The 26,588-nt window shown below is 39.7% G+C and overlaps 1 protein-coding gene across 3 annotated transcripts in view; it reads right to left on the bottom strand.

Moving 5' to 3' along the window:
• Positions 1–26,588, bottom strand: part of clec16a (C-type lectin domain containing 16A) — a 52,772-nt gene that overhangs the window by 13,136 nt on the left and 13,048 nt on the right. For 2 of the 3 annotated variants that reach the window (XM_082531633.1, XM_082531631.1), the window contains exons 8-18: positions 25,467–25,517; positions 24,092–24,208; positions 18,225–18,525; positions 16,966–17,077; positions 16,712–16,812; positions 14,911–15,030; positions 14,461–14,570; positions 11,286–11,330; positions 6,127–6,177; positions 5,859–5,987; positions 5,267–5,387 (exon numbers count right to left, since the gene is read on the bottom strand). In XM_082531633.1, the coding sequence (XP_082387759.1) occupies positions 5,267–5,387; positions 5,859–5,987; positions 6,127–6,177; positions 11,286–11,330; positions 14,461–14,570; positions 14,911–15,030; positions 16,712–16,812; positions 16,966–17,077; positions 18,225–18,525; positions 24,092–24,208; positions 25,467–25,517 (1,258 nt within the window). The remainder of the gene's footprint in view (positions 1–5,266; positions 5,388–5,858; positions 5,988–6,126; positions 6,178–11,285; positions 11,331–14,460; positions 14,571–14,910; positions 15,031–16,711; positions 16,813–16,965; positions 17,078–18,224; positions 18,526–24,091; positions 24,209–25,466; positions 25,518–26,588) is intronic. The other variant, XM_082531632.1, reaches the window with a different exon arrangement.

Here is a 26,588-nt window from a genome sequence, read left to right as displayed (position 1 = left end):
AACAGTGAGCAGTGAAAGTACCTACAGCTGGAGATACAGTCATCAATTTTCGATGGTAACACAAGGGATGCCGACAACCAAATGGTCAGAGAAACCAGGGGAAGTTCTGCACACTCAATCCCCAGAATAAACGGGGGAAAAAACCGTGCCACCCCCCATGCCTACCTAATTTATAGTGGAAAGCCTGCCTGGTCAAAAGGGCTTAAAACACGCAGGACATTTAAAAGAAAACAAGTCAACTCCATTCATTTATCATTGAACTTAATAAGACTAAAATTACTTTTATTAACACAGACAACTGTTAGAGAAGGACTTTTCTATGAAAGACTTGAACCTTTGATCTATTAGTCCAAAAGAAGAAAGGTCTTCACAAAAGCAGTTCTTGTTCTACTTTTCTGATTCAGATTTTGAGGTAATTCGAATGAGACACCTTGGACAAAAAAGCAAGATATGACTTGGATGTTCAGCCAAAAAAAACCCCAAAAAAACTCTAAACAAAATCAAACAGCATATGGCTGCCTAACTTCAGTATTCTCTTCAGCTTTTAAGTGTTCCCAGTTGGCTGTAGGCTGCATGAACAATACCCCTATTCACCAAGGTGAGAAGAGAAAAATGCAAAACATGTGACTCCAGTTTCGTTACAGGCCGTCTTACCCACAAGCAACAGCTGGTCACATTTCCAAATAAATATCAACATATATCATCAGTTCTGAGTTACATAAACGTATAATAATTTGTTTTACTCATTTTTTTCTACATTGGTTAGGGTTACGAAACACCTACATGACATGTTCTCCAGTAGGGCTGGGCCATATTATACTGTTCACGGTAATACCGGTATAATGTTAGACAACGATAGGAAAATGAAATATCGCGATAGAATATAAGTAAAACTCGCATGCGCAGTGCCTTTGTTTTCATACGCACATGGCCGATTGTTGAGTGAAACAGATGAACCAGAATTGGTTTGTAAAAATGGTGCAACTTCAGTGATGTGGAACTGGTTTGGTGTTTGTCCGTCAGATACACGACAAAGCACATTTTTTTTTGCAGAACATGCAAGCGGCCGTCGTTATTGTCGTATTTGTCGGACTAAGATGCTCTTAAATCTGGGAGTAATCTGGGTCCTAAACCCCCCTCTTCGGGTCAAACGAACACTGCACTGAGAGTTAAAAACTGTCTAAATTCTTTCATCTTTAATAAAACGATCAGCATTGCTGCTTTACCAGGTGTAACTATGAAGTTTAACTTCCAGGCATCCATGAAAACAAAATGTATTACATTTAACGGAGTTAGAAGTTAGCAGGAAGCTAGCGGAAGTTAGCTCGCTAGTTTCGCTAGTTACCTAAGCATGATATTGCATGTTTTGACTGAGAGATTTCTGAAAAAAAAATCAAACGTACAGCTCTGCTATCACTTCCAACATAAATGAAGACAGGAAACTAAACAGCAGTGACGTTTGTAGGGTTACTGAAGTTCGGCTAGCTGGTATATAATGATGTGCTACGTGATCGCTAGCGACACAGCTATGTTAGCATAACATAAACGGTGAAGCTGGAGGACGAACACTAACACTTTTCCACTTATAAAAGTTAACGTGAAGGTTCCTCATGGTTAGAGACAAATGCAATCGCATGGCAGGATGCTATAAAAGGACCAATCTTCAGTCAGGAGAACAACTGAGATAATCCATCCACAATACGAGGTTAGTCATTAATATACTGCAACAACATGGGAATAGGGCAGCTGCCAGAGAATTCAACATTAATGAATCAATGGTACAGAAGTGGAGGAAGCAAAAAGAAAGAGTTTAATAAAGTTTGATTTATCTGACTGCTTTGTTTCGCTTAATGTGCCTTATAATCCCGTGCACCTTATGGTCCGAAAAACACTTACTCCACACTGCAGTTTAATGTTGCAAAGCACCTCTTTTTAACTTCAGTGGATATTATACATGGTTATGCTCAGGATATGTCAGCCCATTTCTACTGGAAATGCCTTTTGGTTAAACTTTCAGCAAGGAATTTGCATTTGCACTGTTAAATTTTTATAAAGCTTTAATGTACATAAAAACCAGCTTCTTGTTTAAGTGAAAATAAATGGAAGGTTGTCCTTTTGCGCTAGTAATGTTGTGGAGTTGTATTTTGTCTCGCATCAATTATATCGTCAGTTATATCGTTATCGCAAATTTTCAAATATATATCGTGATAAATATTTTTGGCCATATCGCCCTGCTCTATTCTCCAGCGAACTTGAAAAGTTTGTACTGAAAAAGGTCCTCTGTGGAGGACCAGTTTAGACTCGACGCTGGTTTCTGGAAACCGGAGAAGCACAAAAAATGAATTGTGAATGCAACTGAACATTGTTCACTTTAACTTTCAAAGGGTTTGGTCTTATTTCTTATGGCTGAGGTGATAATAAGGATTTTTACTGTGTGGACCTTTACAGGGATAATAAACATTAAGCTCCATATAAACACAGCCCACGTGAACTCTAAAGGCAATAGTAGAGCGCAGACATTTATCAAGGTTAAAACAACTCCATGCACACGCAACTGAATATTTGTGGCCTCACAAAAAAGCACAATTATATACTCTCCCACTCTGCAACACAGGGTGTGCTTTGAAATTCACCAAAAATGTGGCCCAATCAGGAAGCTTTTTTCCTCCATTATCCATTGTTCAATATAATAAAGTTTGTCAGCCCTTAGGGGGGCTAATTAAGAAAACATAAAGGATCCAACCCACACAAAAACACACACCCTACATTTTGGGCAATGTTCATGAATGAAAATGTCACACTTCCACTGCGTGTGTGACTATGCAACCACAGATTTATTCCTCCAGAGACTACATATACTAAAATACATATATGCTGTGTAATTTAAGAGTTAGTAAGAAAAATGTTGTGAATGGAGGCGGAGGCAGCCTAATGGTCAGAAAAAGAATTTTGTGGGTGGAAGGTAGCAGGTTTAAATCCCCCGTATACAGGAAAAACCCTCCACCCTGCATTATTACTCTGAGAAGTTGTGTTCTGAGTCAACCACCTTGCTTTAAAGACAAAGCAAACACAGGAAAATCTTTCAAACCATACAAGAGGTAAGATATATGACAGAAAATCAAGAGGCATAAAACTACTGGAAATCAAGTCAAACCTGATATGATCAAGACTCTGTTAAAGGCTATCTTTACCTTAATCTGCTACAGACTCTTGACTGGCATTTGGAATCATCAAAACATTCGTGGTTTCAACCACTGAATTAGACTTGAAAGGTAAAGGGAGCCATTTGGTTTCAATAGCTGTATTGCCATCTATTTGTCACGAGTGTGTTTGAGGCATCAGCCCGGCTTCCCAAAAGACGGGCGTGAAGAGACATCTTTCACTTATAGCCTGTTCACACAATCACAAGACAAAGAGATCACTTAACATAAGCCAACTGCAGCACAACTGTGACACTGACTGAAAGCAAGTTAAAAAAAACAAAGAGAAAAAAAAGACAAATTGCTGAGACACTGGTTTGTTCCATCCATAAGGCCACAGGTTTACATCAACATGGTTTCCAAGCACCGACAGTGCAGCTGACTCAACAGATGAAGTGATAAAACTATAAAGGCCGCAGCTCACCAATACTCAATACTAAGGTAACAACCCCGGTGGAATTTATTAAGCCCTCTCGCTTTCTGTGGTAATTCTAAGAAGTCGATTTTATTGGTACTATCTTTTTAAGGCGATTAAGAAACACAATGTAAAAAAAAAACCCAAATACACGCCTGTGCAATATCAGAATATTATCATTACAAAAAATAAGACATCTTGATTGTCTTAATCAACGACAGCAGTAAAGCCGACTCTGTGATAGACAACCTGAATAAAAGCCCCATAATTTGCATAATAGAGCAGATATGCAGAAATGCTCATGTTTGGGGAACTAAGGTGGGGATACACATGCCTACATAAACAAAAAAATAAAAAACTACTTATTGATGAATAAAAATATAAAAATGATGGAAAGAAATCAAGCAAATACAATTTTATATCAAGTTTTTAAATACATTTATTATGTTATGCTTGCCCTTTATATAATTTTGCTGCTATGATTGTAGTAAAGTCTGCTTTTACTGACTCATTTTATCCTTTCTGTATGGTTTAGGGAGTTTCAGTCTCGCGTCTTTACTGGAATGTGTTAATTTGTAAGGGCATGGCAACTGCATGCAACTGATATTGGTTTAATGATAAGAAATGGATTTGCCTTTGTCCTGGCTCAGAAACAGTATTGTGTCATTTGGCCTTTTCTAACATTAAAAGTATTAATGGTTTTTGCACATGCTGCTTAAGAAGCTATGCTGATGATTTAGTGTTTAGCAAATCTGTGTATTTCTTTTGGAATAACTCTGATCTTCATAAAGATTTCATGACGTGTTTATACTGCGAGCTGTTGTGACTGTGCTGATTGTTACTTCTCTAAAGGTGCGCTTAGTCTCTCTCAAACTGTTTTCAGATGTTTGGTTTTCATATTCTGTTTAGATACAACACCTGTACCAGCTAAAGAATATCGATTCTGCACTACTCCATTTCTTGAAATGCAATGTTTTTAATGCTGCTGCATGTGCACACGCACACACACTTATGTTGTTGTTGGTAGAAAGCGGACTTGCATCGAGAAGTGGTTTGCTATGAGGTTGACACCTGTACTCGGAAAACCGTGCAAAAAAAAAAAAAAAAAAAAGGAGCCACAGATGCATACAGAAACACGTACACAAGAAATGTTCAAGTATGGATTTGCACAGTTTGAACATTTGCCGTGTGAGACACTGTCATCACTCTCGCTCGCATTACTCTGCAGTTATACTTGCGATCCTCAACAGCAGAGCAGAGTTAACCACGTGTAAGTTTCTATTACGTCTGCATGTAACAACTACACACCTGTGCACAATATGAGAAGACGGTTCAGGTTATCTCTGTGTAAAATAAACCTCTGTGCACAGGTGTTTGTGATTGTTCCTCAAGCTCATCGCTGTGTTGCTGTGGGTACGAGTGCTTGTATGTGCATTTACCCACAGTAGTGTGTTGCATCTGTGCTGTTACCTACTGGGTGAAGAGCGTGACTGAGAGAAAGAGGGTGAGAAAAGAAATGTGACAATCTCGTGTCGTTATTCTTTTATCCTGTTGTAAGCATGGAAATAAATCTGCACAGCAGCTGTAGCTTGTGGTCTGGTATTACACAGTGTACATTGAGTATGCCTTTGTGTCTCTGTGTGCGTCTTACTGAGGTCTAAGACGTCGTCTGTCTTGATCAGATCTTCAGGTCTGGTCAGAGGGAGCTGTGTCTCGGGTTCTCCTTGAAGCTGAAGTGATAAGGACCGCAACATGAAGAAAACCCGAATCGCCTGAAGAGATGAGAAAGCCCACTCATAAACAAACAGGCACAAACACATACAGAGAAATTGCATGCTACAATAAACCTTCTGTCTAAAACTGGCAGTTTTAAACAAAGGTTAAGAATAAACACCTAACAGTGCTCCTCTAAAAATCCTAATAAGAGTTTTTTTAGATGACGGATGCAAACCTTTGATCACAAAAAAACCTCCAAACCTTTTTTAAAATTCTTCTAAGTGAAAATTATTTCACTGGTTTGCTTCGATGTGCCACAACCCTTCAAGAACAACTCAACTACAAGTCCTGATTGTCTGTGTATGTCCACTGAACTTGGGTGTGTGAGTGGATTTTCTTTTGCCTGTCTGCTTCTCATTTGGGAGGACTGAGATTTCTGGAAGTGTACCAAGAACAGCCAGCATGAGCTACAACAATAGATTTATCCAGGACACCGTCACTGAGCTTGTGTGTGTGGGCGGACGCACCCTGCGTGTCTTCTCCACGTCTCCACAAGGAAGTCTCTTTACAAAGTCAATACCGGTCAGAGGAGTGCCAGTGGGTGGCAGCAGTATTGAGGCATCCATCATTAGATACTCCACATTCAGTGGCTTACTCTGCAACATAGAGACGACATTGTGTATGAGAACACCCAGACCTAACAGCAGAAAGAGAAATGTGCTTGCAGAGTCGGGCTGATGTTTCATTTTGAACAGGGAGGGGAGGAAAGCAAATATTAAACGAAGGCTAACCCACCGTCATGCTCCTGTATTCGTCCTCAAACATGTCCAGAAAGATTTCTTCGCCCTGTGTTGACAGTGACATTGAAAAGACGTTTAAAAACAAGAGAAAACGGGGGCAGAAAATAAATACAATCAGTATTAAACCATTTTGGGTGAAAGGCTTTCTGGGGATTTTTTTTTTGTGGGTGCAAGTCTGTGCATGCAGAGTGTGAAAAAACAAAACAAAACACAGCATATGCAAGTGCACATTTTCCCGTAGATACATGTTAAGTAACACTTTTATATATAATCCTGTGCTTGGTTTATTTGGGTCCACGGTAAACTTCCCAGTGTAATGACATTCTTCTACTGTTGCACACAAGAAACAGAAAGTACTGTTCCCAAGCTAATATAACAAGCTTATGCATGCCCTGTCATAATAAACATGCTATTAGGAGCACAGGGCACAAGTCCATCTCATCTGTCAATTCCCATCAAAAAAATTAAGGTGTAATATTAAACAGAATATCCAGGCCAGAAAGAAACAAGACACAGACACATGTTTACGGTCTACAGAGTTCACGAGGATCTTTTTTGAGACACTTGATATGGTTTCGGTTTCTTTTTGACACCTTTACCTTTTGACACATTTGCATTACCTGCCTATGCGAACAGTTTGTCTATGACAGTTTAATAAGAACAAGGTGTTCTTCTTCAGTATAAAGTACATTCAGAATTGGCAGACGTAGAAAAGAACTGGTGACTTTTCCGATGTGTTCAAACACACCACCACCTGATTCTCTTTCAAACAGTGTATATTAATGGTGATATAATCAAAATAAATTGAGATTTTAAAAACTGAAATTAATATGTACTAAAAAAAAAAAACCTCACTTTGTAGAAAGCAAGCTGTTTCCTGTCCAAAAAGAACAATTTGTCAAACAACTGAAAGGCGGGTCTTTTGGCATAATGTACTATAAACAGAGACACGGATAGACAGGGCTTTTGTCCTATGCCCAAGTGTTTTTAACCTAACATTCACACAGTCACACTCCAGTGGATACATCAGGGGCAACTCTGGGTTCAGTATCTTGCCCAAAGACACTTTGACCTGCAGACTGAAGGAGCCGAAAGATCAACTACCGACCTTCTAGATCGATACAGAAAGCTCTAAGATTTACGATCATTGATCTGAAAGTGATGTTCAAACAGAAGCAGACCTTTCAGCTGAATAATGATCCAAAACACATTAGCCAAACAACCGATGAATTTCTCAAAAAGAAATCAAGTAAAGGTCAGATCTAAATGGCAATTATATTAAATTATATAAAAGTACCGTAATTGTCGGGCTATAAGCCGCTACTTTTTGCACAAGCTTTGAACCCTGCGGCTTTTAGTCAGGTGCGGCTTTTCTAAGGATTGTCCATGATTTTTGTCATATCGTAAGACGATTTGTTTTGTTTGTTCCGCTGTTGTACGGCACTACGTTGCCTGGCGGAAGGGCATGTGATCAGACACACAGTATCGGGGTTCAAGAGTGGTATGTTGGTCACGTGTCCATCCGCCAGGCAACATAGTGCCGTACAAGTAGCGCGAAAAACAAACTTCAAAGTAGCGCTATGCGTTCAGCGGGAGTCGTGGATGACGAGCGGCGATAAACTTGCGAAAAGCAAGTTATGCTCAACTCCACCGGTGGATTCTGACAGCGTGGAAAAGTGTGAAAACATCCAGGATCACCAACGGATTTCAAAGGGCTGGACTGTTGCATGATGGAGAGGAGGACACCGCCACGGCCCTTCTGAGGGTGTTCGACTCTGACACTGACAACGAGGATTTCTTTTGTTTTGAAAGTGACAACGAAGGAAAGAAGCTGAGAGTGGATGACGAAGCCATCCTGAGCCTGTTCGTTTCCGACACTGGAGAAGAGGACTTTGGTGGTTTTAGTGCGCAGGAAGATGGTGGTGACTTTTCTTCTTGTTAAAGCCGTGTCACTGCACCTGATCCTAAAAGGTTGTCTGAATCTATTTTTCTGGTGTGCTGTAGGTTATTGTTATGTACTACATTTGTTACTCGTTTATGAAGCACAGTACATGTTTTGTACTTGTAATTACCGCTACTTGTACATATACCTAAAAAGTTATGCAAATATGTACCCATAACTTGTTTTTCAAAATATTAATAAAAGGGGTGTGTCTCCAAACAGCCATCTCTTTCCTGACAATTCCCTTTGTGCATATTCTCTTATATATGATAAGTCAACATTGAAACACCTGCGGCTTTTGGTCAGGTGCGGCTAATGTATGTACAAAACAGGATTTTCCCCTGATTTTAGCTTGTGCGGCTAATATTCAGGTGCGCTTTGTAGTCCAGAAAATACGGTATTATATAATATGATGTGATATTATATAATATAAATTAGTAATTGTATTAAATTAAACTTCATGTGCTTGCCACAAAAAATAAAAATACTGGCAGGTGCCAGTGCTACCAATCAGTCTCTTAGTAGACACATGTATAGTATAAATGTGAAAATCCTTCTGGAGTTACTGCATTTCAAGATTGTCAGAAGACTTGACCTCTGACTTTGACCTTAAGGTTGAGGACACTGAGATTCGAACTTGTCTGAGATTTTAAGTAGATGCACCTATGGTATCAATTTCAAAATCAGTCGTCTCATTCTTGATTAATCACATTCACAAAAGTGGGTGTCCACGTCGGCCCATCCAGCGGGGTGACAACAATAGCCTACCAGTCTTTAACAGCTGAAGGGTAAAAACACAAAGACCTGTGCAGGTTGAAGGTATTGTCTTTTAACATACTTAGCATTAACTTGGTTAATTAGCAGCACAGGCAGAAAGCAAAACACTCAAATGTGTTATTTTCTGTTACTTTTTTAGCTGAAGGATGACACAGACATGACTTAAGCGGACCGAAAATTGATTTTCAAGTCAAAACCGTAGTGTGATCCGTGGAATATTGATAATAGATTATCAGTATACTGCCAGCTTAACTGATTTTATTGCTTCAGCTATTTTTACCAAGTGTCTATGATTGCATATGAAAGTGTGGAAAACTCTTGAGCTGACTGTTAGTTCTTTACTTTTTGTGTCCAAGCGCAGTTTTCTGGTCAGTTTTTATTTACTCATATTATGTGCCTGGAGCACTGCAGACTTTCTAAAAGGTCTTTCAAAGCCAGTATCTGCTCATTTTCAGAATCTTTTTTTGATTAACCACTTAACACGGACCAATGAATCATTCAAGAATAAATAAAACACCTAACTCACAGTGGCGTGTCCAGCGGGGTGGCCTGGGGGGTCACAGGCCACCCCCCCAACCAGACTGGCCACCCCAGGTGCCACCCCAAAGGCAAAACAATAAAATTCAATCAAATATCAAATGTCCGATTATGTTTTCACGGTGAAGCTCAGATATCCGAGTGTAAGTGAATGCAGCATCGGCTTCTGCGCTATGTGCATCATGTTAGCAAAGGTAGGAGAGCGAAGCACGAAAGACGGCACTGCAGGAAACAATTTTTCGGTGAAAGAAAATGAGGACAGAATAAATGTCCCGGTAAGTAATATTAAGTTTGTTGAGTTTAGTAAACTTCGGTGAAATTAGAATACCAAGGAAAAAATAACACTTAAAGAATTATTGCAGCCGTCGAATATTTCAGACAGTATGCTACTGAGGGGAGCTAACATAAGAGTTATGAGTTATAAGATATAATCTAAGTCGTAACATTGCTGTATGGAGCTGCAGATTTGGTTGACGCAGTTTGTCCCGGACTTTCGCTATAATGAAAAAAAGACACAAAGCTGGAGTTATTCTGTCGTTACGCTGCACAGCTGCCTCTTCTCTCATTCTCTCCCCCTGCCTCTCCTGTTGCTACTTCAATCATGAAACTGATCAATGATCGGCTGATCGCTTTTCTCTCTTGTTTGTTTATCGCCCACTTTGCGACAGAAAGAGGAAACCAGCAGATGTCGCGCTAAACAACAGCAGCACGTTTAAGCTTGATCAGCTGTTGTTAGGAAGGCCATATGAGAGAAAACCTAAATCACATTTCAAATGAAAGACTATGTTATTAATAAAGTGGGCAGAGTTTCCAGTTTCTAAGGCCAATGGTGTGCTCATTTTTCCTCCAGAAGAATATTATAGCACTGCTGATGTTTTTGCTCTTTGAACAAAAGGCTTCCCCCGTTAGTTTTTGCTTAAATACACTAAATTTTATATAGCACTGTTTTAAAGATGATCAAATATCCTCTTGTCCAAATAAATTAATCTCTTCAAATTTGTCCATGTCCACTGGATATGTTAAAGTTTCTGAATATTTAACTATTGTTTTTCTTTTGGTTTGTTTTTTTGTGGTTCATCAGAAAACCCTGTTCAAACTCACAGAACCATAAAAATTTCCACTCTGAGCTTTTAACTGCACCAATAAAAAAATTTTCTCTGAAGGCAAAACCTCCAAATGAACAAAAAAACCAGCATTAAACATTTCTGAGTAGTTTTCCTTTGTTTAGTCACCAGATTTAAACATTTTTTGGTATTATTTTCAGTCACTTCTCTTCAACATTTTCCCAAATGTCGCAAATAACAGAATCATGACTGATGCCAAAACTGATATTCAAATTATCAAAATGAAACAGAAAGCCAGCTACCGGCTATTTAAGCATGCAACTATGACATATAGGGTATGGAAAACACTTTCAGTTTTGCCTCCTATACAGTACCTTCAGAGAAATGGCTCCAGTTATTGTCAGTGTCTCATGCACCTACAATAAAGTCTTATCTCCAGAAGGTTTTACTTTCATTTGTAAAGTTTCATTGTCAGACAAACCAGAATTTACCGGCAGGTGCTGATTGAACTTCAGTTCAGAGACTATTCAAGAAGGACTTGATTTAAAACCAGACTTTTTTTTTTAACTTCCTATTTAGAGTCCTTGTAAATTATCCCTGTCTGTCTGGTAGAACAACAAACTTTACATTGTACGAGTGCCAAAAATCTCTCTTTGCAACATTAAACACTTAAATGTTTAACGCTAATGTCAATGTTAATCGCTGTGCAAGTTCTTTACACTTTTTTCATGCTGATATACAATTCAATGTGGGGGCAGGTGAGACATAAAAGCAAGGCTCTTATTTTTGTAGGTTAGCATATGAATGAGTGAATCTGTGTTATTATGTACTCGCCTTGTAGAACTGTCGCAGTAAATGCAGACTCTCTTCTCTGGCACCCTGCAAGCACAAACATGACAGTCTGAACAGTCATTCGGGTATCTCTCTCACACACACACACACACACACACACACACACACACACACACACACACACACACACACACACACACACACACACACACACACACACACACACACAAAGACTCACAAATAAACATGTAGCATGCAAAAAGCACAGTACAGATAATAGTGGAGGATACAGGGTGAGATAAAACTGTAAAGGTTTTGCATTATATTTTGTGCTTCAACCGAAAGCAGTTTTTCCTCTACTAGAAGCTCAAGTCCGTATCTGTGTCAGATATCTGTGGTTTCATCTGCACAAAAACACTAAAAAACAAATTGCAAATCTTTTTTTTCTTTTCCCCCCTCTTCATCTAACTATTTATTGTCTCTCAGCTAGATGGTAACAGAAAGACCTCATATCAAATCTTTCAAAGCCAATAAGTGTATTTCCCATAACATGGCTCAATTCCTCTAAATAATTCTGCTATTGCCATTACTGGAAAATAACACAGTATAACAAAATGTCAAATATGCAATGGAATTTTCCAGATAAGTTGTTCTATGGGCATTGATAAGATATCGCCTCAGTGAGCACCACTTATCCAGCAACTTACTTTACTTGTAAAGGCAAAAACTGTGTTACTGACTGCTGTTCCTGAGAAAGACAGACATGTCAACAATACTTAATAAAAACCCACTAGTGAATTACATTCACAGGAACCTGTAAGTGTAATGCAACTGTAACGTCACTGCCTGTGTGCGTTTTAAATGCTGCTGTGATGAAAGTAATGATCTGAAAGTTAGTAAAATGGTTGATTATGGATGATTATAAGCTCTTCCAATGAGTTTAAAATGTAAGTTTTAGATTATATGAGCCATATGGCGGTGCAGCGGTTAGCACTGCCAGCTCACAGCAAAAAGGTCCTAAGTTTGAATCTAATCTGAAGTCTTTCTGTGTGGTTTCTCTCCTGCAAGAGTCCTCTCTGGATTCCTCTCAAAGTCTAAAGACAAGCATAGGGTTTGGTAAATTAATAATTAGGGATGGGTACCGGTTCTGACATAAACGGTAGTAACCAGACCGAAAAGCAGCGCACATTTCGGTGCTTTATTTCGGTGCTTTTTTTTCCTGAGCTGTGATACACTTCTAGCCAATCATTTTACGTTTCCGAGGATAGTAGGCGGGTCCAGGTACGTACGTTCAGTTAGAGCAGAGCTACAGATTAAAAATGCCCAAGGCGAAGCGGTCAAAAGTCTGGCTGTACTTCACAGCAAAATATGCAAACTCAGCAGCCTGCAACAAGTGCTTTAAGCTGATACTGTGATACTGTCAAAGGAGGTAACACCTCGAATCCGATGAAACACCTGGCGACGCATAGCTTTTTTTTTTAAAAGCCAAGAAATGCGCTGTATTTGATAGCTTGCTGCGAGACCTCACACCGAGCGCATCTACTGCGGGTGGGTTGCCTGTTATCAGACCCGGAGTTAGCAACATCCCCAAAAACCCGAAGAGGAGAGTCCTGGCCCCTAGCCCTGCCAGTGTAGCAGAAATGATGATGGATGATGATACAGCAGCAGCCGTTCTTCTCTGCGTGAGTAGCTTAATGTTGTTCGTGTGTAATTTACGTTGAGTAGGCTAACCACGTTATTACATTAATGCATGTAAGGTGAACTAGCAAACATCATCATAGCTACATGCGGCTGTCTTCTTGTTTGATGGCAGATACTCCCATCACCCTGGCCAAAAAGGCTAAAATGACCAAAGAAAAAGAGGGAAACAGTTAAACATGAGAGGTTTTTGGATAAAGTTTGTGTTTTTTCCATTGTTTAAGCACTGCTTCCAGCCAAGAGTGATACCATATATGCCCCACAGCTGCAGAAAAGGCTAACATTGTTATCTTTTTACAAAAAACAGCTGAACATGAGAGGTTTTTGGACCAATTTTGTGTTCTCCATTCTTTAAGCACCGGTTTGAGCACCGTTTGAGCACCGGCACCGTTTCAAAAGTACCGATTTGGCACCGGTATCGAATAAAACCTAAGCGATACCCATCCCTATTAATAATCCTAAATAGACTGTAGGTGTGAATGTGAATGGATGTCTCTCTCTATGTGTTAGCCCTGCAACAGACTGGGGACTTGTCCAGGGATAGGCTCCAGCTCCCCTTAGACCCTGAATTAGGGTAGGATGAATTATAGCCATGGTCAGATCACCATCTGTGTGATATTAGCCGTCAGACCTAAATTAAGCAAACAGGAGGCTTGATGTGCAGCATGTGGTAGGGTTGCTGTGCCCCTCCTGTGAGCTGATGCCCAAAATGCCCGTATAAAGGATAATCTTTTGTACAAATTGAACAGGAAAGCCAGTCTTGGAAACTGAGAGTTTATAGCAGTCCAAAGCCTGCTTGTTTGGCTAATAATGCTCATAACAAGCACTTCAACCGTCAACATAACCATTTAAGCTTAAACAGCCTGGACCCCCCCCCCCAAAAAAAGTGTGTCTTCATTACTATTAAACTGTGTCAGAGGTGGGAAATCCTCCAAGCAGAAACCCCCCAAGTGATGTTTAACCGATACCAAAAAAACAGTTAGTTTCACCAAACCCGCTGCAAAAAATAAAAGCTTTTAAAATGACCAAGATAAGGTTTCAGTTTAAAATTGTGAATTTTGTAAAAGGAAAAGGAACTCATTGACAGCTGTGCAATTTCTTCCTAGAACTTTATGTGCGTGCAAAAAAGCAAAAAACAAAGGCAGTATTACCATGAAGTGACAGAAAAGGAAATATAACTTCCCTGAAGGATGATCACAAAAAAACAAAACCCAGATATGTAAAACCGTGTGGGCTGCAGAAAAAATGGATGTCAGTGTTTAAACAGGGGGCAGATGGGAGGTCTGTAAAAATATCATCAGTCACTAAGTGGCTCTAACCAAGAAGCCTTGCAGCTGTGAATTCTACAGAAGTGACACAATTACATGGAAAGGGCTTGTTTCACTCCTATGGATGACACAATTTTCAGCATTTCACTTCCTGCTGAGGTCCCATGTTCCCTCAAGCAGTTTGTGAGAGTCATAAAGTCTGCTAACAGGACTGTTGAAATGTCACGGGAGCATGCTTGGGTGTGCTGTACCTCCAGGCAGGCCAGATGAACGTCTTTGATAATACAGTTGCTCCCAGACAACACAGACTGCTTTAGCAAAAGGCAGCTCAGCTCGAGGGTAGCTAGACGCACTTTACCATCTGCACACAAGTAAGAGAAATGCATAAATAAGTATCAAATATAACACATTGTTTCCTGTTAGGTCAAAAATCTAAGAAATGCATCACATGCATCATATCATGCAAAATGGCTATACATGGTTTGTGAGCTTTAACAGCTAAAGTTTCTACCTCATTTGCATTTGCTGGGTTAGAAATTCTCGTAACAAATGTTTTTGCTCAGTGTGCCAGTGCATACACTATATGTTCAGCTTAGCAATATGCAAATAAAATGAACATCAAAAGAAGAAAAAAAAAGAAGGTACTTTTTTTTTCTTTTTTAAAGGTATGAAACCCCACACCAAATGTGTGTATGTGTTACCTGGCAGTGCAGCTTGGCTCATAACTCTAATAAGTCTTTCTACGAGGACCACGCTGTAAGAACTCCTCTCCTGGTCTGGAACTGGCAACTGCAGACGCTCCAGAAGATCAAGGTTGATACCTACAAACAAATTAAACAGAAAAACAAAGTAAAAGAAAATGCCAATTCTGAGCCACGATCATTAAGGCTGTCATCTTGACTCGTCTTTATTCTGGGAATCTAACGTATGTAATATGTTTAATTGGTTCATCAGCAGCACAGATGGAAGGCAAATCACTGTAAGCCGTAGAGTTTTACTTCCTAAACAGCTGCGACACCACTCCACCACATTTAGGTTTTTTTAGCTGAAGGATGACACAGACATTACTTAGAACCTAAAATTATTTATGAAGTCAAAACTGAGGTGTAATCATAAAAAAGGGACCTAACACACGAGATAAACGACTGCTGTGTCCACAAATAACAGACAAACTAGCAAAGAACCAATTTTAAATTGTATCTTTAGGCACTTCGTTACTAGCAGCCCGTTGCAGAAACACATCATTTAATCCCATGTATTTAGCTGAATGAAAAGATAACAGTTTGACAGGCAGTAAAGAGTATTTTTGCATGAAGACGCTGATTCCTAAAGACCTGTTTACCAAAAATGTGGAGTGTGTTCTTAAAAACTGTGAAGAAACTAAAGAAGTGGGGGACATCTGTATAGTGAAAAGGCATTTAATTCTATTCTACAAGAGAAGAAACTGCATGTTTTATGAAATAGGAAAAAATCCTTCTACTGTTCACTGAATCCTTATATGAAATAGTCTCAGTGGAAAGGTGACTTGTCTAGAAGCCATTCTTAAGGAAAAATGCTGAAAAGACTGAAGTATGCTAAATTACAAAAGAACCGGACAGGAAATCAGTGGCCACAGGTCTGATGGAGTGATGAATGCAAATTTTAAATTTCTGGTTCAAATTGTTGTCAGTATCTACAGAGGTCTTCAGGAGAGAGATACAAAGGTTTGCAGCCACATGTAAAACAGTGTGGAGACTCAGTTTTAGTTTGAGGTGTCATTTTTCCAGCTGGTGTTGCAAATCTGGTCAAAATTTATGGATTTTGATCCACCATGCAATACTAAAAGTATAGATTTTTTCCGCCTAACATTGATCCCAAACACACTGCCATTGCAGTGGAAGCATATCTGGATAGAAATACACACAGTGGATCACTATCAGTCATGGATTGGCCTCCCCAGACGTCAACATTACTGAAGCAGTGTGAGATCACCTTGGCAAAAAACCAAACAAAAGGCAGCCAATATCTAAAGAAGAGCTCTGAATGTCCTTCAGGAAACCCGGAGAAGTATTCCTAAAGACTACTTAAAGAAATCAGAAGAAAGTTGCCTGAGAAAGTTCAGGCTGCGATGAAGAATAACAGTGGGCATACCAGACACTGACTCTCAAGCTGGTTACAACAGAAACATTTTGCTTCATGTACTGTATGCCTTCACATGTTTTAATAAATTACTGCACCTATTTCCAAGACCTTTGCACAGTGCTGTGTAACACTGAGTGCTCAGGTAGAGTAGAAAAGCACTATATAAGAACCAGTCCATTTACCAGTTGCTGTATACAAACAAATGAATCTACATGTATTTTAAAGAGAACAATCACACAGCCCTTGAAGCAAACAGATGTCAATAATTTTCTTTGTTACTTGATATTCATTCACTTAAATAGAGAGACAAAAGCCTTATTATTACATGTCAAAAGGTTTATGCCAGTGGACAGATTATGTTAACAGTGAGCTTTTGCTTACCTTTGCTGTGTGAGAGAGCGTAAAGTAGGCAGAGGACAAACAGCGCATGGTAGTCGTCACTGGTGCAGTCAAGGGCACTGTACACCATGTCTAAGAACGGCCTGCAGGGAGCGAGAAAGAGACAACAAAGAGAACATAGCTTCAGTTAACAATTCTGTCTTTCCCATTTTCAATTCTTTAGACTTTTAGATGAGGTTTACATCGCACTGCGCTCACGTGTGTTTGTGTTTGTGTGTGTGTGTGCGTGCATGTACCTGCTCCTCTGTGTGTGTGTGCGAGTAGCTGCAGCTGTCTTCTCCTCATCAGTGATGTTCTGCTCTGTCAGCTCTGACACCTTACACTTCTCCATCACCACCATTTCTATCTCTGCACAGATACACACACCGCGAGATGCATACTTAGTATTTACTTACATAAATCTCCACATATTTGGAGAACCACCTACACCTCACAGAGTATCATTCACATCACAAATTTAGCACACTTACAGACACGGAACAAAGAGGCTCTAAAACGTATGGACCAACTGAAGTGTGAAGGTCTTAAAACGTACTAAAGCTGCCAGGAAACCTCACATGTGTTCCTCACAGTATTTAGAGCAAGCAGGTTAAAATTAGTAATTTATAGTAACACATCAATAGACAAAGGAATATTTAAATCTATTATGAAGAAAAACAGATCTATTTTTAAACTTATTCTTTAAAATGTTGGTAATTTTATCACTTGTTTTATCAGTTAACAGTGGTAGGCGTCTTTGTTCCATCCCAAATGGTACTCATGTCATTCTGAAACCATCTTCCCCTGCAGCCCATGACCACATTTGTGCTTTTAAAAAAAATGAGTAAAGAAAAAAAAGGTTGAAGCTGTTAATGCCTCAGTATAAATCAAAGCATAAAAAAAAGAATCATTTCAGATGCGTGAAATGGTCACATTTTAATATACACACACACACACACACACACACACACACACACACACACACACACACACACACACAGAGAGCAGGAGTGAGAGACAGGCGGAGAGATGAGGAGCACAGGATGGAGTATCGCTGTGGGAACCAATACTGCTACGTGGATTGTGCTCAGCACAAGATCAGTGGTAGCCATGATGATCATGGGGAAATTAAATGGTGCCAAGAAGAGGATGCAGCAAAAAGAGGGAGTCCTCATCTTAAAACAAGCTAAAGAGACGGCTTCTGTTCTGATTGTGCAGCATTGCCTGTTTTTTACTCCTGTTACTTTTTCCAGGAATCTTTTATTTCCTGAAAAAAAAATGATGAGGCTGTATAATATAAATTTAAACACAGCATTTTCTTGTAGCTGCAAATGAAAAGCAGCAAAGCCACCACATTTCCAGTGAAAAATGTCAGGTGTTCTTTCTTTAAAGAGTTCTCTCTCTTTTCTCTTGAGGATAACCAGAGTGCATGGGAGACCACATTGGATTTATGGCAGTGAAGAAACACTCACAAACACAGTCCTGTACTGCTGTGTCCAGCGAGACACACACTCACCTTCCGCCGTCTCCCCACTCGCTCTGCTTCCCTTAGAACTCCCACCTGCTCCTATTCCCTCTGTACCTTTTCCCTTTTCCCTCTCTCCTCCTCTGCCACTGTCATCATCCCAGCCCTCTTCTAGTCCTCCTCCTGCACTGCTGCTTCCGCCCCCAGCCCTTTCATCATCTTCCTCTTCGCCCAGGTTCTTGTAGTTTGGCCTCTTCTGTGTTCTTTTGCGGCCACGATGGCGGGACAGCTCCAGTGAGCGCTCCAGAGACTCCGGAGGCTTGATGAAGCGGCGCATACCTCCCGCACTTGCCTGATGGATAGAAGCAAAACAGGACAGAGGCCAGGGTATGAGGAGAAAAGGAATATATCACCTGTGGATCACTCAGTTATTATTTTAGTCAACAACACATAACCATAACCTTCAAAACTGTTTTAAAAATAACATCACAAATGTACGAGCTGCAATCCAAAAGACAGATACAAAACTTTTCCATAAAAAGCCAAAGGAATTCCTGATGTTCTGATTTGTGGTCGATCAAATTTTTAAGGTTGTCTCACTGTGCACCTCTAGGCTGTTTTCAGTGCTGATGCTATTTTTAAAACAACCTGTGGAAGTCCAGTTCTGACAAGTTTCACATGTGTATCTGCAATGCAAGCCTGAACTTCTCCACTGTTTCAAAACAGAGAGCCTCAAGAGTTTCTTTTTGGAAAAGAAAAAGAAACTCAAGCTCAAATCAGAGGACCACCGCTGGTGTTGAGAGAAGAGTCCATTGGTGCAGCTTAAAAATTCTTGCACTTTAAATGCAATGCGATTGGGGTACAATGTTTTGATGGCTTGTAACAAAGTTTGAGTCATTTCTTTCAGATGCTTCAGGATATCAGAGTAGTCAGTAGTCATTACTTCGAGTCAGCAGTATGACTCTATGAATAACCGTATGAGCTGTTGAAAATGTTCCCAACTGCACTCCTCACCTGACCGAACATCTTTAGACTCATAAATTCTTGACTCCTATGCTCAAAGCTGCTGTTTGCTCTCTGGGTTCTAAGCTAGAGACCCAGCAATGATGACTGCTGATATGCATGTCAAGTATGTAGACTTCAACTTCTGCAAAACAGAAATTTGACTGTGAACACTCACACGTGTGTTCACAACAGGACATCCATCTAAAACAGCAGATGCACAGAAAGCAGCCCAGAGGTGCACAAAGAGAAAGCCTTGCAGGTAGGGCTGTGCGATATGACCAAAATCTCATATCCCGATATAAGAATTCTATCGTCCCGATAACGATATAAATCACAAAAATGTAACATTTTCTGTAAATTCTGTGAATCTCGGGCAGCTCGACTTGCGGGAAGTGTTTCCAGCTGCGCATCATGTAGCTGGAGTCGAGTGTTTTTAACCGATGCATGAAACTATACATTTTTAGACAAAAGGTGTAACGGCCGCCGTTTTCTTTGTGAGTATTTATTACACGGCGTGCTGCAGGGAAAAGCCTGTTCTAACGTTTGAGTCTAAGGTTTATTTTTTAGCACCTGACAGCTCTTTAATTCTCATCCGTAAATAATCTGCTCTTTCACGTGATTCAGTTTATTTTGAAAAGTCTCAACAGGATCTTGAGCTTTACTATGAAAGGTTTATGTGGAACATAAACAAGCGGACACGCGATGCTGTTACCGTCATTGTTGGTAACCACAACGCATAAAAACAGGCGCTTGTCCGTTCGTAGTGTGGTTATATTAAATATAAGAGAAAGAGAGAAGTTTAAGAAATTAATATAGCCACTACAGTGACCATCAAAACCATGAAAAAATATTGTCGTAAACAGTTTATTTTGCGACACCACGAAACAAACGATAGCGTAAAATGAAACGATAGATGTTTTTATATCGTCATCCGATATATATCGTTATATCCAACAGCCCCACTTGCAGGGCAATTAAAATCAGTTATGTAAACTAGATATCATGTATTTAAGTCTTTTTGGCAGGGCAAAAGATAGGCAGTGGTCCAAACAAGAGAAACAACAAAGGAAAGCTGTCAGGTGGTAACAGGAAATGCGATAAGCCCCCGAAAAAAAATTAACACATGAACACAAGTATTTGCAGAAATTGCGTATTTAATTCCATCTATATATAATTTTACTTGTGTCTATTTATTGTCACACTAATTACAAAGTCTTACAGTAAACATACACTGATGTTAATCAAAAAGCCACTTCCCACTTCATACATTTTTGGACTAGTTCCTCTCTCACACACACAAAAACACACACGCGCTTTGAGGCCCTTCTGTGTGGCCATACTCGAACTTTGAGAAACCCACTTTCCACATACAGCCCCCAAACCGACACCAAAATGCACATGCACACAATCCCACAGGAAACAACTCGTAAATGATAAAAAAAAATGCTGAGCAGTGCTGTTAGGGCTGTCACTTACAGTAAGTATAACATGTGTAATTGTGACAATCTTCCTGTTGCACGTTTTAATCACAAACTCCTTACTGCTGCACATGAATATGAAACTCCAGGACGTTTCAGAGACTGCAAGTAATCATAAAGCAGTCATTTCAAAACTTGATGATCCTCTAGTTCATTTTCTACATACAGCACTAATAGTCTAGTCTGACGGAGTTATGACTTCAGGTAAGATTACAGTTAAACAAACAGCTGACCAAACAGTTAAGAGTGGAAAACAACGTCTCATATTCATGTTGATGTAACGTCGACATGTGTTACCCGTGTTAACATTTCTGCACACCATGTCCTTATAGGTCAGAGCTGGTTTAGGGTTTTATAAACAGCTTAAATTTGTGGGTGATTACTGTATAAAGCCAATAATTAGCAAATTAATCTATTAACTAACTGATTGATATTTAATGAGCAACTACTGTTATCAGCACTTTTTCTCTTTTAGAAATTATAAGAAAATGATGACGAGGTATCTTCTGAGATCCACGTTGATCCATGTATTTTCAGCTTTATGTTCTACCAGAGAAGCTTAGCAGGATTAAGTTGAAACAGCATCCTTCCTGATCTTTTATCAAACCTTGGTGCAATCCTTCACTGTTTGAAACAAGCCATTTGGCTCCTTTACTTTTTCCTTTAAGCCATCGGTCCTCTGATTGGCTCCCCTTGCAAATAAAAAAAGATTTCAGTATCAAGTAAGAGGGGCTCATGGGGACTACTTGTACATATGCTAACCGTGCACTTGCAAATGAGCAACCACTATTTCAACAACTCATTGCAAAAACAGGAACTACGGAACATCGTAAAAGGAACTGATATATTTCATTCATCCTCTGATTTAGCAATTAATTTAGTAAGTATTTATCAGATTATTAAGGAATTACAATAATGATGGTAGTGGCTATAAAACTATACAAAACACACACTTTAATGGCTTCAGGGATGATGCGAAACAGGACTGAATTCCAAGATAATCCTTTCTCTCTGGTTTCATTTCGTGAAAAGATTCACCTGCTCTTACACCGAGAGGAAGAAAACTCTGTATCTCACACTGAAACTGGGTGGCCTGATTTCACTGAAGTTCTTGTGCTAACACAAACCACCAAACACAAACATGAGCACGTGACCACGTCAAAACATACATGCACTTACATACGAGCAGGTGTCTGAAACCATCCTCCTTATTCAAATGTGTGCCTAGGATAAACCCAGTATCAGTTTCTCTCCATCAACCTCTGGTGAAGGTATTGTGGATGAATCACAGCAAAAAGCTGCATATTTATATACATCATTTAAAACCCTCGCTTTGGCCCTTTCTCCTCCATCTTTTCTTTCTTTTTTATTAATTTCTTATGACACAAAGGTATTCTTGTAACAATTAAAGTCTTAAACATGTTGCCACTATTATTTTATTGCACGCTTTTTAATTTAAAATTCAGAAAACCTTAGTTATTAGGTTTTTTCCCCATGCTTTAAAAATACTCACATACACTGTGTGTTACTGGTAGGATTACATTGTAGTTACTGCTAAAAACACAGTGTGTATTTTGTCAGAGACAAACCACAAACCAGTATCAGTGTGTGTGTGTGTGTGTGTGTGTGTGTGTGTGTGTGTGTGTGTGTGTGTGTGTGTGTGTGCGCGCGTGTGTGTGTGTGTGTGCATGTATGTGTGTGTGCGTGTCACACCTGCTAGCTGACTATATTCTGGTAAACCACTCGCAGTCTAAACCAATGCTGAGAAATTACTGGAGGTCAGGGAGCATGCACGACATATCTACAAACACACACCCGCTTGAAAGTAGGGTGCCATTTGCAGGTCAAAAGATAAACCCAATTTTCCTGCACAGTAAACGAACTGCACGAACTTACGTTACGCAAAAAAAAAAAAAATACTGCCACATGCATGCAAATATCAAAAACATGTATCTAACTGGTGCACTTGCAAGTAAACACATCTACAAAAGTGTGAGAGAAAGAGAGAGAAAACACTTCTTCCAGGAAAGAGATCTGGGTTAGGTGAGCCAGCTCTGTCAGTGTTCCATCATGTGACCTAATTTCCTGCCACATCAAAGACGAACAGGAGGTGCCATTTGACCACCTGCGCAAAAACAGAGCCCATACCTCATATGTCTGCTGTTTTATCTACAATAAATCAATCTATAACACGGTACATGTGATTTAGCAGATACGAGTGCAACTTCTGAGTATCTACTTGGCATCTTTAGGAATAGTTAGTAGAACTTCCTCAATTAACCATGGTGATGTCACACAAATGTGTGGCATGCATAACACTTGTTCGCTGCACTAATCTGCTCATTAGCGTTTTTACATGCACCAGAACAAAATGCCAAATACACTGCTGCAGGGTAAATGCCAGTAAATCACACAACCTGCACCGGTATCCATCTTATCAATGTCAATCAGTCAGAAAAAGAATAATTAATGTGCAAACGCAAATTTGTGTTGCCTAGTGGAACAGAAAAAAAAAATAAATTACCCCCGGTAAAAAAAGAAAACAGTAACTCATGGATAAACACAACAAATATGATTTGTTAATCTACTTGATTTTACTTAAGAGAAAAATATATAAACAGGGAAAGTGATCTTGAATGAATATCTGGCAGGTACGTATTTGGGTCTGGCTGCCTCCTGTTGTGGTACACCAAAGCTGTGAAGACATCACGCCTCTAGTTATATTCACTGAAAAGGTAGGCCGTTTCTTACAACAGCCAGAGAGCTCTTGCGCGCGCGCGCACGCACAGACACACACACTCAGCACAGAGAATAACCACAAGGGTTCTCAGAAACGCTCACTACCTCGGCACACCCACCTGGCTTTAAAAGCAGATGGTCAAAAAAAAAATGTAAGAAGCAGGGGCGGGGCGATGAAGGAAGAGAAACTGAATCAAGAGTAGAAAATGAGAGGTGAGGGGAACTGGATGGGGAACATTAGGTGATGAAAGGGGAAGATTAAAACGGTGGCAGAAAAGAAGAGGGAAATTACAAGAATATGCAGATGGAAATTAAAGGGCACGGAGCAGTAAAAGGAAACCGAATGCTGCTATCCAACGCCGTGGCAGGAAGACCGAGAGCACGACAGGAATCAGGAGTGTTCAAAAAATGGAAAGGGAAGAAAAAGAAAAGTCAAGTAATTTGCATATTGCTGCCTTGATGTGGGTGAATCATGGAGAAAACCATGACCCTTCGATCTCATAACCACCTACGCACACTTCTGGAACACAACTGTGTGTGTGTGTTGTGTATGTGTCCATGCGGTTGCTTCGTAGGTGTGAGTGTGCACATTTCTTGTTTGTATGCTGTACTCACTCACAGTTTTACCTGTTACAGTACAGTACAGTTTACAGTACATTAACATATACAGTCAAAGTGTGTGTGTGTGTGTGTTACCGTGCTCTTGTGCGTGCTGTGAATATCTGTCGGTGTGGTGAATACAGACAGATCTCCGTTGAAAATAACATCTGCAAGGGCATTGACCAATGGCTGATAGTGGATGATTAGAAACACCTGAAAAACAAGAACATAAACACAAAATAAGTAAAATCAGTTTCTGGGCCACTAGAGCTGATTAGAAAATAAATTATACTGTTAAAAATTCATTTAGACATGATCATCTGCACCAACATGTAAGCATTGCAAATTACACAAATATAACTGGCTCCCTTTAGTTAACACGATTTACAGTCAATGGCCACTTTATTAAGTGTGTGTTAATGCAAATACCTGGCAGGAATTCATGTAAACATGAGCAAGGAATTCAAACCAAGCATCAAAATAGGGGAAAGGGGTGAGTTAAGCTACTCTGAACGTGGCTGTTGGCGCCAGACTGGCTGGTCTGACCATTTCCAAAACTGCTGATCTGCTGGGATTTTCCCACACAAACATCTTTAGAGTTTACAGAGAATAATCTCTAAAAACAAAAATATCCAGTGAGCAGCAGTTCTCTGGGAGAAACTGCTTTGTTGATGAGGTCAGAGGTCATAGGAGCGTGGCCAGACTGCTTCGATAACTTCGATAACAGTAACTCAAATAACCACTTGTTGAAAACTCAGAAAACTGAGCCTACAATTTGGAGCATAGGTTCAACAAAACTGGACAACATAATATTGGAAAAATATCATCTGGTCTGATGAGTTTCTCCATGAATCCATCCTGCCTTGTATCAGCAATTCAGGCTCCTGGTAGTTCTGGTGCGGGAGAAATTTTCGTGCACACTCCCAGAGTATTGTTGCTGATACTTTATGACTATAGTGCACCCATCTTCTGATGGCTGTGTCCAGAAGGACAACGCACCATGTCAAAAAGCTCATATAATCTTAAGCAGGTTTGTTGACCATAACTATGAGTTCAATGCACTCAAAAGGCCTCCACAGTCACAAGATCTCAATCCAGCAGAGCAACTTTGGAATGTGGTGGAACGGGAGATTCATATCATAGATGTGTAGCACCTGTAATGCTGTCATGTCAATATGGATCAAAATCTCAGGAATATTTCCAGGACTTTTGTTGAATGTATTCCATGCAGAACTAAGACAGTCCAGGAGGTAAAAGTTGGTTAAAGCAAGTAATAATAAGGTGTAAGTAATAACTAATGCAGCATAAAGTAAAGTTTTATTTCCATTATTCACATAATAAAGCTAGTAGAAAAGGCTTTACAAAGAGCAGCTTGACTGTATGACAATACACCACCGGATTAAGCAGCCACAGCAAGATTACACTCACAAGAGTGTCAGCAGGCAGGCAGGTGTGTGTGTGTGTAACTTACTTGAGACAACAGATAAAGGGACACTTGAGGGTTGATCTTCCGCTCTTCAGACTAAAGAGAGAGAAAGAAACAAGAAGATTTAAGGTGATATATAATAACAACAAGAACATAATGTGTGTGATAATCATTTAGTAGTACGAATATAACAGTCATGACCCATATTGCAAACATTTATCATGTCAAAAGAAAATTTGATTTAAACAGTGTTTTAACTGTCTAATGTTCAACTATCTGCATTTATAACTCATAATAATTACGCTTTCACCTGGAATATAATCTTTTCAGCTCACCTTTGTTTTTTTATAGATATGTTAGGGCTGTGTGATATGACACAACACACTGGATGATGAAACATTGTGCTGTTGCAAAACATGTTGCAATATTTTTTCATTGCTTTATATGACGATTTGCAATAGTCACCACGGTGTAAAATAGTATGCAGAGTTTATGAATGAGAAGCAAAAATTAGCTGTCAGGTGCTCGAACTAAACTTTACATTTAAATGTTAGAATAGGCTTTCTCTGTGGCACACCATATAATAAAGATCAAGATAACTAGTCATTACAACTTGCATTCATAAATATATATGGTTTCATGCATTGGTCAAAACACTCGACCCCAGGTATACGATGCCCAGCTGAAAACACTTCACACAAGCCGAGTTGCCTCATTTATATTAGGAGTGTCTGCAATGCAGCATACTATGCAAAAGATATGTGGAAGAACAGAACAACACGTCTCTGAATGAACTTAACAGTGTGCTAGGACACTCTGCATTTGAGTCAAGTTTCCCGACAACCATACAGGAGCAGTAATGATAGCCAGAGTGAAGAGTGAAGTTGTGTGTGGTCATCTAGTGTGTAAATCTGGAAGGGGTGGGGAACTCCAGGGCTCAAGGGCCGATGTCCTGCAGGTTTTAGGTATCACCTTGGGTCAACACACTTGAATCAGATGATTAGTTGTTTACCAGGACTTTGCAAAACTTCAAGACATGTTGAGGAGGTAATCTATCCATTTAAATTAGCTGTGTTGGATCAAGGACACATCTAAAACCTGCAGGACACCGGCCCTTGAGGCCTGGAGTTCCCCACCCCTGCACTACGGGATAATGCCACATAAGGC

This window comes from Aulonocara stuartgranti (genome assembly GCF_965226115.1).
Source record: "Aulonocara stuartgranti genome assembly, chromosome: 4".
Lineage (NCBI taxonomy): Eukaryota > Metazoa > Chordata > Actinopteri > Cichliformes > Cichlidae > Aulonocara > Aulonocara stuartgranti.
This window is presented reverse-complemented; position numbering and strand designations above follow the sequence as displayed.